Genomic DNA, 15,850 nt, shown 5'->3' with positions numbered 1-15,850 from the left:
TGCAGAAGTACTTGCTTCACCTGAATGTCCTTGAGGGCACAGCCCCCAGTGATTGCATTATTCACTCGCCGGATCAAAGGTCCTTTATGGCTTTGTAGCTGGAGTTTGCCCAGTCACTAGTCAGTGAGAGGCAGGCGGACTCCGAACACTGCACAACTTTCCCTCCACGCCTAAACACCAAAATCCGAGCGTTATGGATCACGTCTACGAACACGTCGAGCACAATGGCGGAGCCGACAGCCCCAACCGACAGCCCAGGTATGAGAACATAGGTGAGGGAACGAACCATCTGTACAGCGAGGTGCAGGTCCACGCCCCGCAGAGGGGCGAGCGCAGCTCCCCGGACTACATGGAGATCAAGGACGGTGACAAGCACAGCAAGTCCTCATCGTCGTCGTCCTCCTCCTCCTCCTCCTCGTCCTCCAGCGACGACGAGGGAGACCGGGGAGACCTGACGGATGAACAACAAGTTGTGGCGACGATGGACCTGCCGCCTGAGCCAGAAGGGGTGAACAAAGAGGAGCATGACAGCTCCCGGCGCTCATCAGCCTCCTCTCACGCCTCCTCTTCCTCATCCTCCTCGTCCTCCTCCCACCACGGGGACCCCTGTGACGACCCTCCGATTGAAAGCAACATCCAGGATGAGGATAATGCCATGGACGGGTTGCTGATGTCTTACACCCATCCCAACACCATCCCGAAGACGAAGGAGTCTGTGGACTACAGCATTAAAACTCTGGAGAACGTCACTCTGGATGGCAGCAGCGCGGCCCCGGCTGACCCCAACGAGCCCAAGGTCTCCCTCTTCGTCAAGGTAAGAATTTGACTTTATAAGCTTTAAAAACAAGGTTGAGTCAGGACACTAACTCCAAGCTATGTTGAAGGAGGGCGTGAAGTGCATTTTTTTACTTTAAGTAACTCTTGTCAGAGGCGACCCTAAGTTGTGTGAGGCCCTGGGCAAAAATCTGATTTGGGACCACTTCCAGTTAAGCTCATTGTCTAACAGCCACCAGAGGAAGAGTGATGTCTCCTTTATATGAGCCACACTGTCAAAGTTCATAAATTGCTTTGCATATATTAAAACCTGTTTTTTATTAGTTTTATTCTCTGTGGGTCTGTTTCAATGCCTAAAACTTAAGCTTTGTCTACAATGAACTTAAGAAAAAACATCGTCATCCGTGACTTAATATCTAAAATACAATTAACAAAGGCATCACTCAGTCTTGGGACTTTGTGAGACATGGTAATATAACGCTTTGTGTCATCAGCATAAGTTGATGCCTTGTTTATGGTCGAGGAACTTTAGCGTTTAGCTTTGAGGGACTCTAGTTTCAGTCATAAAATTTTGAGGAACAGTTTTCCAAGTCTTGAAATAATTTTCCTTTAGCAAGATACTGTAAACTTGTTCTGACAATTACTGACATACAACAGAAACTAATGGAGGGTGTCGATTACGGGTGGCCCTCAATTTGAAAGGTACCATAGATTGAAAGCATGGGAAAATGAGGCAGTGTAAAAAATTTGCATTTATTATTCGCCATAACATCATCTTATTTATGCACTCATATACTGTAAACATTTTCAATCGTGTATTTATAATTATCAGATATGTCAGCCCATGCAGCCTCATATTCTGCTTACACTTATGCTCAGTGGTAAATTTTGGGACATTTAGACTGATAGCTCATAAAAGGAGTCTGTATTTTAAATGCTCACTTCTGCTGTTCAATAGAAAATAAATAGGCTTTTAGTGAATTGTAACAAGAACTGCACCTTCCATAAAAGTAAATGCTCCTGATACGGGTATTACATTTTTTAAACAGGCAAAGTTTAACTTCATAGTATACATTTTACAGTTTGATGACTATATAGAACTAAAGTTACAAGTTTTCATTTATGATTTTGACATTAACATGGCCAAAGGTCTTTCAATAAAGGCATGTATTGCATATGTTTCTAAATCATCACAGGCTTGACATCGCATAAAGTAATGATTGCTGCATTGCTAGCAGTGAATGCCTACAAAGTAGTAGGAAGCTTATTTTTAGCTACACTTTTATACATGGTTTTAGTGCGAGAGCTTGACTAATAAAAGCTTACTGTAAAAGATAATATAATTATATATATAATTAAAAGTATTTATCACATTGAAGGTGCAGGGATACTTGTGGAACATGTTATGTAAGCTGTGGCTTTTCTGAGACAGAATCTTTTAAGTCATGTAATACTTAACTTATTCACAGTAAAAGACCATAGCAACCAAAGGTGAACTCTAGGCCAGCTCAGTTCCTCCTGTGTCTTCGTTGATTTAGTGATAGTTGTGGAGCGGGGCCATCAGCTACTGCAGGACTGAAAACTTCCCACCACTAGGAAATATTAAAGTCACTGTTGTCTGCCAGAATGGGTCTTGGCAACAGTAAGCAAAAGTATTCACATGTCTTGAACTTATTTATTATGGACTACCACCGCAAGCTTTGATGTATTTCATTGGGATTGCAGATGGCCGAATGCTGAATGAAAATGACGGATTGCTTTCGAAGTGTCTTAAATAAAATAAATATTGGAAGAATGTCACGTAAATGTGTATTCAGTCCCCTTGAATCAAGTCCTTTGCACATCTAGATACAGAAATGTTTGCCCTTCCAAAACAACTCAATCTCATTCAGATTGAATGGAGAGCATCTGTGACCAGGAGTGTTTAAGTCTTGGTGCAGATTCTCAGCTGGACTTAACTCTGGACTTTTACTGGGCCATTCTGACACATGAATACTCTTTGATCTAAACCATTTCACTGCAGCTCTGGTTGTACGTTTATGACCGACTTCAAGCAACTTCTCTGCTGAAGAAGCGCATCCCCACAGGGTCATGCTGCTACCTCCATGTTTCACTGTGGAAATCACATAAAGTGGCAATAACGTGGAAGTTTGTATTTGCAACCTGGATAAATGTGAAAAACCTTAAAGGGTAAACATTTTCTATCAATTTAGCAAATATTTCCCGATTATGTTTTTGTGTGCATACCAGATATATTGCCAATACTTTAAAAGCACCATCCGAACTTGGTTTTGTTCTACAAAGCTTTTCATGATAAGATTCCCATTTGTATGCACAAACATCACGGGACACACACACCCCTATACACCTACAGGTGTGTAGGGTTCAGCTTCATACCTTCGTTTCATTGGGGAAGGTCTAACATCTGGTGTGAACACCGACAGACGGCGAACATGCATCCCTAAACCAAGTCTTTCACAGTTCTAATCCACCTGGTGTAACGTTGCGTAAAATTGACTCTAATCTTGGTTTATCGTCTGTTTGCTATTTACTGCCTATAAAAAGGAAAACGCCTCGTAAAAATGTAAACTGCTTCAGATAAAATTTTCAAACACCCCAAAAAGCATGCTGCAAGTTCACTTTGATGAGCTGAGTTAAAAGCAAGTCGAGATAGATATGCCTTTAGCTCATTTATATACATAGCGCTGTCAAGCTGGGTTGGCATTTCTGCGATAGTTATCTGTAATTGAGCACATTTACAGTGAAAGCTGATAAAGGCACAAACTGACATCAAATCAGAACTACAAGTTATCTCCGAATCATGATAAACAGTGACCATAGTTCACCATGGTAATGACCCACCTATCTGAGTTTATCAACACCGAACGTTTAGAATACGAGCTCGATAAAAGCGCCAAGTTTTGGCTAGTAAATGTTATATGTTGGTGTTGTTATATCACAATTATGATAATCACCGACCAATAAATCGTCATGGAGATTGACGAGATCCACTGTCCGTTGCCCTCCCGTCTGAGAAACTCCAAGACGTGTGTGGCTTTTCCAGCGGTTTAATCATCAACGGCTGCTATAAATTAACCCCAGCGCCGCTATAAAACTAGGGAGGAGAATGAGGACATCGCCTGTTTTTTAGCTGACAACGCTGCATGACTCATCCCCTGCAACGGAGGTTATAAGAGTTATCTGAGAAACATTTCCACAGCAGCTGTTGTGTTTTGAAACGCAGTAATTTCTCTTGGTAATAGTGAGAAGATGATTCTCCAGCGGGCACATCCGGGCTTGGATGCATTCACGGTGTGTCCTTTTACGAGGTTTCTGTAAACTTGAAAGAACAATGCTACTAGAAGCGGAGGGGTTAAATCAAGAGAGAACATTAAACAGTCTCCTTCACCTTGGCTCCGGAAAGACACAAACACCTGTTACTGTTTGATTCTGCTAGTGAATGATTAGCCCAACAAGTGAGGCTTTGAGCTTCTCTTTGTCTAACGAACATACACAATAACGACACAGTGTCTAAGAAAAGATTTCAGTATAAACTCATTCAAGTGTTGGCTTAGTGAAAAGTATTTTCTTCCATACATATTTACGCTCTTTTGCTTTTTTTTTTTTTAAAGTCAAGCTTATTTTTTCCAGACCATCCAACTAATTTTAATATTAGACATAGATAATGGTAATACCAAAATGGTAAGACTACAGCAATGCCTTTAGAGAAGCAAAAATGACTGGAGTCAGTCTGAGAAAGACGGTAATTTACAATAAACTATTTCATGCAGTTGCCACTCTGCATTAAATATGATCACATCCAAGAAAATCAGTCACAGTTCAGAAAAAGACAGAAGAGATATGGCGCTGTGGACTTTCTGGAAGACAGTCTTTTTCTTTTTTCTTTTCAAAGAAGATCCAGCATAACTTAAGTTCCAAAACTTTAACAAATGTTTGGAACATTTCCCTTTAAAAATGAGAAACCAAAGTAGAGATGCCAACCAAGCATGGTGGAGGGTTGACGATTCTGGCTTATTTTCCAGCCAAAGGATGTGTTAGTCACCGAGCGTTTTTAAACTGTTCTTCAGTCAAATATGAGACCAAGTGTCCAACAGTCAAAACTTTGACAAATTCGGATCATAGAACAGGACAATGATCCCAAACCCAAAAACAAACCTACTGCAGAGTTGCTGAAAACGAGAACCAAGGTTTTGCAAAGTCGCAGTCAAAGTCCAGACCTCACCCTGATTAAAATGCTGTCCTCGGATGAATCCCTGAAAGTAAAGACGTGAGGCTATGATGAAGGGTTAAAGAATACAACAGTTTCCGGCTACTGCTCTGGTTCTCCAACATACTGAAATATTGATGTGTTCAGCGACATAATTTTACAACTCTGTAAAGTCACCATGGGTTTATTACGTACCAACATCTAGGTCACTAGTCAATACTCGGAAGGACGATTATTATTATTATTTTTATTTTTATCAGAACTGTAAATCTATGTTCAGCAAACGTTGCTTGGTAGTTGTCAGATTGCATGCAGTGACCTTAAAATCTGGTTAGACCTGCTGAAAAGAACATCTACCTAAATACTGTTATACTTTCTATCAACTAAGGCTTAATTTGGATAATAAAAAAACCTTTTTGGATCATGTTCACCATAGACAAGTCTTCATTTGGGGGCCTTTTAATATTTCCCTTCTGAAATGAGTCATTTTCAGAGTTTCAGACCTTCCTCTTCCTAGAAACTGGTTGGTAATGCGTGCATTTGTGTCAGCCAGGAGAGGGAGCTGTGCTATAAATAGAGCATTCAGATTCTACTTCCTTCACATCTGTCTTTCGTTTTATGCTTTCCAAGGTGACGGGACTGTTTTCTTCCAACTCGGATAGATCTGTCAGAACCTTGTAAGCCAGACACGTTGCAGCCCAGTTCCTTTTGCAGTGCCATACAGTTTGTATGCAAATTATTCCTACTTCCCGCCTTCAGAGACCAAATCAGACATCAGTGAGCCACTGAGGAGTTGTCTCCACTGCTGCTGGTGATCACATAAAACCTGCCGGAGCAGGCGCATGCGGACCATGAATTAAATATGAACGCTGCCGCTCCTCTGCTCCAGGAATAAAAAAAATAAAAATAACCAACAGAGTGACAGGAATGAGAATTCAAAGTGGCATAAGTATGACTGTATTTTTTGGGGGGGAAAAAATTATTTTGCCTGAATATGTAGAAATCAAAACAGGCTTTCCCCTCCACCCCCCCTTCTTATTTTTATTTGACAAATGAAAGCCATCAGACTAAATAACCCTGTGGAAATAGAATTTTTTTTTAAAGGTTTTTATGCAGATGGATTCTGAAAATAGGAGATAAGATGTGCTTTATTTGTGGGGGGGTTTTGCTGGTGAGGATGGAAGTGAGAGATGGGGCTCCACCCCCTGGTATGGTGAGGCCTGACACCTGTTCAGCACTCTGTCGATGAGCCGTGCCTCTGCTCTTCATCCGAGTCTAAATCAGGGCGCGGGGCTTTATACCCAACACCTGGACTGTCACGACGAGGAGGGAAATTTATTTTCAGAGGGACCAAACTGAGGTGGACGGCCTCGGATTAAAGAGCTGCTCAAGTTGAGAGAAGACAAAAAAAAGAAGAAGAGAGAGAGTGAGATCACTCATGGTTAAAGGAATCCTGCCAGAGAGGATGTCTTCCATGGAGGATGTAAACCTCAAATGACGAGACAAACTTAAAAGGACGCAAAACAAAACAAAGAGCAAGACAGCATGTCCACAAACAGCCAGGACAGAGAACCTGATATAGAACTTTTTGTGAAGGTAAGACAGAGAAATGGGTTCTGGGATTTTCTGACGTTTTGATGAAGTTTGGGTGAGCGCAGCAGCAGAATTTCAGCCGTTACGCCGCGACCCCGGTGTGATATGGAAAGCTGAGGTAACCCAATAGTGGAGGTAGAGTTTCAGCAGCAGCAGGATTACCGTGACAGCGTTTCTGAAGTTGCTGATGCTGGGAGGCTCGTGCTGGCCTCTGCACTGGTTCCCAATACCGAAGGAGAACTTTAGCTTCAGGGGGAAATGTGTTATACAAGTACCTCCTCTAAAGCATTACAGAATGTTGATGTTGTATGTAGAGATATTGGAAATAGAAGAAGTCGGTTTATCATTCGGCTCTTCTTCTTTTTAGTCAATAATCGCCTGATGCTGCATAAAAATGGAGAAAATATTTCACCAATTATATCACTGATTTGTTTCAGTAAACTAATTATGTTAGTAGAAATCCAAACTTTGCAACTTATGTAATTTTTGTCCCGCATTAGCTTACGTTAAACAACTATCGTCTATAATTTCTGATCTGCTAAAGAATAATGGAAAATCTTACATATAAATCTGTTTAGAGAAAAGAGTTTCCATAGCAGCTGTCATTCTAATATTAGTCGTTTCATCATGTGCCCTCTGAGAGGTGACCCAGATGGACAGGGGGCTGTCCTGGTTATAAATCTGAAAACTGAGACACAAGCACCCCTGCAGTGGCAGCTTCTGTATTTTTTTGACAGCAGTTAATAACTTCAGAGGGACTTGGAAAAAAATGGATTGTGAAAATTTTATCACTTTGTTATGTTGATTTAACAAAAAAGGGCTAAGTTGTGTTTCTAACCAAAAAAAGAAGAAGAAGAAGGCTAGTAGTGTCTAAAGAACACCAAGGAACCATTTGTAGACTACTATCAACATAACAAGTATGTAATTGCACTAATGCCTGTTGAGGAATAGTAAACACGTACCAATGAATGAATGGGGAGCACTTTGCTGCCACCTTGTGGTCAGGTTTAAGTCTCATTTAATGAATTTTCTGTTGCATGTTCTAGATTATTTTTAACAAGTTCTACTGAATTTATAATCTGTTTAACAGGAAAAACACAAAATAATCTATTTTTATGTAATTGCAATTCAATACAGGCATAATGTTAAAAAATATTAAACCAAGTTTAATAATCGCATATTCTCAAAATCTGTTTAAAAGATGCATCTTTTAACTTTTATGATAATTATGACAAAGGCTATGGATATATCATTATCATAATTAGGATTTATTTAGAATAATCACAGATAAAAAGAAGAAAAGAGTCTTGTTTAGGTGTGCTACACTCACATTAAGTCTTCCCATGAACTGGATTGAAAGGGAAACCCATAAACCCTTTTTTAATAACATTAGAATGTTTTATTTTTTGTTTATTTAAAAATATTAGGTGAAAGACTAATAATATTTTATTGGCTGTATAAAATTGTATGCAGGCCTGTCGATGTTGAATATATGACCAATTCTTTGGTCAACATAAGATAGCTAGCTCTAGCATGTGCTAACTACCCAATGGGTAAAAGGCTAATAATATTGTTAGCATAGAATCCCCTTTCTTAGTGTAAATGCAACTCAACAGGGCAAACTTAAATTTGCATTATTAAACAGAAACATTTGACCATCTTACCAGTTAACTTTTATTCATGTAGAAGAGTCTCTGTAAAGTCAGAGTGTTGCACGGTTGTACACCGATGAGACTCTTTCTCTATAACCAAACAAACTGGGTTCATGACTCAATGTTGAGTTAAAACTAGCACCTGGGTTAAAGCCATCACTCAGCAGTTATTTTGCATGCACTGACTAAATAAAGTCCAGGAATTAATGATTGTCATGTTGGAGACATTCGGATGAATTAGGGTCCACTGTGCGAAGTTCATAAGACCTTCACTGAATATCTGTTTTCAAAAACGCTGCTGGATTTATGAGCTTCAAATAAGCTGACAACTCACTGGCTTCATGCATTCCTCGGACTACCAGGTCTTCCCACATGACGGCTATTTTCCACCACTTTCTGGATGTTGATTGACCATTATCTGTTGCATGTGTATTGTGTGTACCTCCATGCAAGCGAGCCCGGCCATAACAATACTCACAGGCAGCCCTGTGAGCATCAATGGCTGTTGAACATCCAGCTGACTCAGCTGCTTTTAGCCTGGGGCTTCAGTTTTCTGGTCTCAGTGCTGTGTGACATAAGCACATGTGGGTATGTAAACACTGCAAACGCCTCATTCTTCTGATGCACAGTGGCTTGCTGAGGTTTTCCCTCATTTTCTTTCCTCAGACTTGTATTTTATGGAGATTTTATCCAATAAACAAACACAATCCAGCACATTCTGACTTCTTGCAAAAAATAAAGGTCAGGAGAGGACAAATATCAAAAACATTAATAGTTCAGTTAGAAGGATTCAGATGTGGAATAATTGTGAGGTGTGATTTTCACTCTTAAATGAAAAAAAAAATGTATAAAAGTCATACAAACAAATACAATAAGGTTTGATTATGCTATCCATAATGAGTTTGTCACAGCTGGAGATACGTTTTGAAAAAATATACAGGAAATATTGGAATATGGATGGATATTCTGCTGCTTTGATTTTGATTGTGCCTTCTGTATAACAAGGTGAAGGTATAATAATCTTAACCTACACATTTTGTGGTCGACACGTTGTTCTTCCCATTGACAGGAAATTACATTTTATTTATCTAGTTTTGTTTTGTGTTTCTTACAGTATTTTCCTTTTTTGACTTGTGTATGGAAAAGTTGAAAAATAAGCTGTAGGATTTATTTTCCAAGGCGCTGCAAAACATCATGCTCTTTTCAGTTAAAAACAAAGTTTCAAGAAACTTTAATTACCAGATCATCAATGTGCTGAATGATAGGGACCGGCTCCAAACACTAACCCAGGGGTCATTGCTCCTATTCTCTGCATGGCGGCGGGTCAGATCCTGCTCCACGCACCCCAGCGGCCGGTGAACCTGATATGCTCAATTCAACCGATCCACTGTATCAGGTGTCAGTGATGGAGCTCTACATGCCGACACAGGATATCTCAGCATGCACACACTTGGCAGATGAAGAGAAAATGTTTATATGTTGCTCTCAAAAAGCAACAAGGGACAGGTTCTGTCCTCATTTGACTGATCAAGAAAAATAAGATAAACATCTACGAAAAGTTTGTCATGTTTTCGTCTGATAGCTGGAGTACATCGTGATGTTTAATTTCTAGAACATTATAAAAGACCTCCTATTAACTGATATATGTTTACTATTTGATTAATTCTATATGAGCAGTATAAATGTAGATGGCTTGTCATAGTACTACTCCCCTCATGGAAATGCTGCCAATCCAGGCCGCTCTATTTCATTCATCTTCTGCATGAAGGTTTGTCTGAAGGTCCCTGCCTCCCATCTTGCTACTTTAGCCAACAAGGCTTTGCAAAAACTTTTTTTTTCCATCTAGAACTTTTCCACATTTTCCACATAGTCACAGACCAATTTTAATAGGGAGAGACCAACAAAACGCATATCTACATTCACTATTTCCTCATGCTAAGCTATTTTGAATCACTCTGAGAGTCTGATTTGAAACTTTTCTCAAGTTCAGAAATTTGCATGCATTTCTTTAGTATTTGGTCATATTGCTCGTCTTCTGTATGACTTTTGTCAAAGGTTTTGGGTCTCCTTCCACCAGCTTTTGTCAATTTCGGAATTTTGGCCCATTCCTCTACAGACCTGCTGTTACCAAGTAAGGTTTGTAGGACTCTTTGCTCACACAACTTTTTCTACCCTCAAATTTTCTATGGGATTGAGATCAGAATTTTGTGATGGGCCCTCCAAAACATTGAGTTTAAATTCTTTAAACCGGGCTGTATGGCCGAAGTCAAAGTCGATTTGGAAGACCTCTTTGTACCCATGTCTTAACCACCTGGCTGATGTCTTGAAATGATATTTTCATATGTCCACACACTGTTCTTCCCCTAACATTTTTTGTGTGTAGTGCACTAATCCCTTCTGTGGCAAAGTGCCCAGAGAACACGATGCTGCCACCCCTGTGCTTCACAGCAGGGATGGTGTTCTCGGTTTTGCAAGTTTCCCCGTTCTGCTTTAAATCCATTAATAATCATCAAGACCACAAACAAGACGTCTCCAAGAATCAAGGCCCATTTCCCCGTGTCCATTTGCAATCTCTAAGATTTTTTTCCCAAGTTTCTGTTGGAGTTCTTCTTCCTGATTGAGTGGCCTTTGGACCCAAGACAATAGAGAACTTGTTTCACTTTAGATAATGACACTTTTACCACCTTACATCTTCACAAGGTATTCTACTTAAGTTCTGGAGTAGAACATAGTTCATGTTGGTACGTACATATTCCAGAAGACTATTGTGAGAGACTTGTGGGTCAAAATCAAAACTGTTTGACCCAAGTCACAAAGTGTTGAAGCCATTGTAACCAACTAAAAACATAGAAAAAATGTTAAACATCTGGTTTCAACTTCAAATGTAATTCACCAGCCTGACTGACCTTATTGTACATTGTGTGTGTGTGCAGGCAGGAAGTGATGGAGAAAGCATCGGCAACTGTCCTTTTTCCCAACGTCTCTTCATGATCCTCTGGCTCAAAGGAGTGGTCTTCAACGTCACAACTGTTGACCTCAAGAGGTGAAGAAAGAGCTGCTCACTGTGCACTTTGTGCTACTATCGGTCTATTTGTGCTACATAAAACCTATCGGTTTTTATGCATGTATTTACATAAAACCTATCGGTTTTTATGTATGCATGTACATAAAACCTATCGGTTCTTATGTGACGCCTTATTGTCCCCGTGTCCTCCGCAGAAAGCCAGAAGATCTGCAGAAGCTGGCTCCGGGGACGCACCCCCCTTTCCTAACCTTCGACGGTGACGTCAGGACCGACATCAACAAGATCGAGGAGTTTCTTGAGGAAGTTCTCTGCCCTCCAAAGTAATTCACATGGAAAGCTTTACAACACCATGTGTGTTTTATCAGACTGCACACCGCCTGCTTTTGGTTGGATTTATGACAACTTTGTGTTGTTTTTGAAGGAGCAGGAAGCCGTTTAGTCGAGTAACGGATGGCTAGCTTTGATGAAAGCTGACATTTTCTGATAAAACTGTTAGTTTGGGGGTTTTGTTGATATTTATATGCCATAGATACCATTAAATCCAGTGACTAAAATCTCAACTATCCATATTTAAAGCTCTATCCCACATGTTTAATGATATTTAACCAAAGCTAAGATGGGTTTATTGGGTTCTATTAATGTCTCTTAAAATGTCTTCAAAGTCAGACTGAGAACGCCAGATTACCTAATTCTTCTTTTATTGCCTGTAAAGTTTTTTACGTTTTAAATGGACCCTAGTGTGCGAACGCCAAACGAGGTGGGACGCCAGTTCGGTGCGGTTCTGTAACGTGTTTTAAATTTAGTGCTAAGCTTCAGTCCAGGTGTTAATTCCATCCAGATGCTTTGGTCTGACTGTACCTTCCGGCCCATTCCCCATGCCCGCTCAGGTATCCCAAACTGGCTGCCAGGCAAAGAGAGTCCAATACAGCTGGAAACGACATCTTCGCCAAGTTTTCAGCCTTCATCAAGAACACCAAAGCCGAGGCCAATGCCGGTAGGGAGCTAATTTTCTGCCATATACCTGTACATATGCATTTACATCTGCAGCTTTGCACAGTTAGAACAGTTTTATTATGTTTCGCCACTAGATCGCAGCAAAGCTCAACTTTTCAGGCTTTAATGATCCTCTCATTTACTTTGCTGCCATCTAATGGGGATTTTTGTTACACACACTCAACGACCTTTAAGGTGCATTAACTTATCAGCGTGTGTGACAATGAGTGTTTTTGGTTTGTGCGTTTCAGCTCTAGAGAAAGGTCTAACCAAAGCCCTGAAGAAACTTGATGATTACCTCACAAGCCCCCTGCCTGAAGAGATCGACGCAAACAGCAAGGAGGAAGAAAAGGCCTCCAAACGGCTGTTCCTGGATGGAAATGAACTCACCCTGGCAGACTGCAACCTGCTGCCCAAGCTGCATATAGTGAAGGTAGGTTAAGATTTCTAAATGACCTGGAACTGAGGCAGATAATGGGAACAGTTGAAGTATTTATCCTATGTGTACAGCTAGTATTCAAGACAATAATGTGTGCATTTTTAAAATTAGGACAATATTCTTGTTACGAATTTAAATCTGAACATATATAACACACTTCACACTTATTGGCAATAACAAATGAATCTTATTGGAATAGTGTGATCTCACATTAACGAAGTAACAAAAAAAAAAAGCAATTTTATTCTCACTCAGTTTAGAATGTAGTTTCACAAGACTGGAGCATGTGAAAGTTTATTTATGGCAGATAATCTGTTTTGAATACTGTCCATTTTATTAGGGACGTGTACACTTAAGGATAAAAGTGTGGAAGTAAAATTTTTCTGGTTTCTACTCAGGACGCCTTTCTTCAAAAGCAGTTTGAGTTGCCTTTCGATATACCTCGATGTTACCAGATGACTGGTGCAAAAAATGCTCACAGAAGAAAAGAAGGCCTTAGTTGCAGGGTGGAGACCATTACCAAGTCATAACTTATAATGCAAAAATATAATATAAAAAATTATAACTTTTTCAGCGTTAAAAGAAAGTACAAAACATGCTTTTTGTATTTCTGCCATTCTGTTGTTATAGGGAAAAGAACTTACGTTGCCAAAAGCAAAGTTAAAACAAAAAAAACACACACACCAAATAATAACAGTAAGAATGTATTCTAAGTAGTTTTTTATGTTATAGCCATGTTAATTTTGTACCTCAACAAGTTAGGTACATCCTTGGATATATTTAACAAATGTCCTAATACATCACCCTCATCTGTTTGAACAATTAAATACAAATATCATCACTAGAAGAATGTTTAGCCACCACAGTGTTTGGGAAAGAGATGGGTTCACAGACATGAGTGTGTTTTAGTGTGAAATGTGCAAATGAACTGTAGAACAAAAGCAAAAGACTGACAAAATAATGCTGGCTGAAGTTAGTCATAGTGAAATGAGTCCTGTATCAACACGCGCTGTAAGCCAACTCAGTGAGGAAGAAGCCATTATTCCATAAGCAGCATAAAAATACTGTTTGCATATCACTTGAGGACAAAAACCTTAAAAAGATGCCCTATGGTCTAATGAAATTAAAATTGAAGTTGACTCTTATTCAACTAATAATTGAATAAGAGATCAAGAATATGTTGACCTCTTATTCTTCTTATACTTGAAGAATAAGAAACAAAACAGATGGCATTATGAGAAAAGAACATTATTCAAAAAAAAAAAAAGTAATAAAAAAAATTAAAAATTGGGCTCACATCTCAATACAAAGGCTTGCGCACATTACGGCCTTGATGTTAGTCACAATGGCAATTTAGAGGTAGAGATAAAAAGGTGTGTGTAAACAACAAATCTGCAAACCTGGGCCAAAATTTTAGCAATTGATCTTGTAGAAGGATACCCAAAATGTTTGATCCAAGTCATACAGTTTAAAGCACTGTTTAAATTATGTCTTTTTATGTTGTTTATGTGAATATTTGGTGTCAACTGTACATACTAAATTAAGATGTGATTTCTTAATATAACATTAAGGTTAAGGACAAAAGAAATGGCTAGCTACTAACAACGCTTTGTTTTCGTCCTAGATCGTCGCGAAGAAGTACCGCAACTACGACATCCCGTCAGAAATGACAGGCGTGTGGCGGTATCTGGAAAACGCCGGCTCGCGCGAAGAGTTCACCAGCACCTGCGCCGCAGACGCCGAGATCGAGAACGCCTACAAGGACGTGGCGAGGAGACTGGCCAAAGCCAAATAGCTCACCAACCCCCATCCTGAGCGCCAATGCAATAAACTAGCAACACACACAACATCCATAAGCAAACAGAAAAAAAATTTACACTACTCGGTATATTCTTCGTGCGACACTCTGCAGAAACAAAAGATCTTTGTCTTTTTCAGCGCCAGATGTGATGGATTGCAATAATTCAGTGCTCCCTGTACTTAAACGGTATTTCAATCACATCGGCAGACATGGCATAACAGAAGCGGAGCAGAAGATAAATCGAACCCTATTTAGCTTGACCTGAAGCCAGCTTTTAGTCGGCTCTGCTGTGAAACTTCTGACAAAACTCTTTTCACTCAAACGTGATTGTGTCTGTCCTTATACGTTCCTCGTAAGACAAAGCCCTCTTTCATACGTCCTCCACAGCACGGCCAAAACATTTTACTAGCTGCCGATGTCAAGGTTGTTGGCTTTATTTATTCCCGAGCCCACAGAGGTCTAGCCTGACTCCTGTGTTTATTATCGAGCTCCGGCTCCAGGGGAGAGACACCTTGTTTCATCTGTGATGGATGATTAACGCCCAAAGCTTTCCGAACACGACAGCTCCAATTCTCAGTTTTCAATCGTCCGTCATTCCTTTTTTTTTTTTTCCCCCCCCCTTGGTATTGCTACATTAATTCTTGGGGTTTGTTTTTATTTTAGCTTATGAGTGTCTTGAGATTCCCATCCTACTCTTGAAAGATTTAATGACATTTAATGAACAAACTTGCCCACGTCGGGGCTTTTAGAGAACAAAGTTAAAAATTTTGTGACTTTTGTTGAATAATAAAAAAAAAAAGAAGAAAAAAATCTGAAACACAAGCCATTGTGATTGATGGACTCATTGGGATTAAATGCATTGCAACAAGGAGTTAAAGCTTGTAGTTCCCCCCTTCCCCTCACTTGTTAAAAATCCACTTCAGGTATTGATTTTGTCTCGAGTTACCTCATGATATTATAAATGGAGGTACTATTTATTCAGCGGCCCAATCAGGTCTGATTAGGTAGAGCCATTAGTGGCGCGATGAAAACCATCTTCCAGACCAGTTCCGTACTGGTCAGAAGCCCTGCCCTGCAGCTCCACACTCTGATGAGTCCATCAACATCCACTGCTTAAAAAGTTCAGGTTTAGGAGTCTCAGTGTCCACATAGAGGAGAGAGGAAACTTGTCTTGGGGGCTTGCTGTTTTTGGCTTGCTGTAACGTTTGCGACTATAGCGAGACTTCCTCGAAGAGCCATAAGGCTTTTGTATGGTTTGGACAAACACATGATGTGAAACCGGAGCTTGATGACTGAGAGAGTAGCTCACAGCGAAGCTCTGCAAATAAATCAATATTTTCACAGA

General features: G+C 40.0%; 1 protein-coding gene across 2 annotated transcripts; it reads left to right on the top strand.

The window, feature by feature from the left end:
• Window positions 1–104: 104 nt before the first annotated feature.
• Window positions 105–15,850, top strand: clic5b (chloride intracellular channel 5b). 2 transcript variants are annotated; one of them, XM_032586172.1, is made up of 6 exons: window positions 105–814; window positions 11,181–11,290; window positions 11,467–11,592; window positions 12,160–12,266; window positions 12,517–12,698; window positions 14,329–15,850. In XM_032586172.1, exons 1-6 carry the CDS (start codon window positions 194–196, stop codon window positions 14,497–14,499), a joined length of 1,317 nt encoding a protein of 438 aa, XP_032442063.1. In that variant the 5' UTR covers window positions 105–193; the 3' UTR covers window positions 14,500–15,850. The 2 variants fall into 2 exon arrangements, with proteins under 2 accessions (XP_032442063.1, XP_032442064.1); XM_032586173.1 differs by lacking the exon at window positions 105–814 and adding an exon at window positions 6,267–6,598.

This window comes from Xiphophorus hellerii, chromosome 15 (assembly GCF_003331165.1).
Source record: "Xiphophorus hellerii strain 12219 chromosome 15, Xiphophorus_hellerii-4.1, whole genome shotgun sequence".
Taxonomy (NCBI): Eukaryota; Metazoa; Chordata; class Actinopteri; order Cyprinodontiformes; family Poeciliidae; genus Xiphophorus; species Xiphophorus hellerii.
Note: the sequence above shows the minus strand (reverse complement) of the source record. Positions and strands in the feature narration are given on the sequence as shown.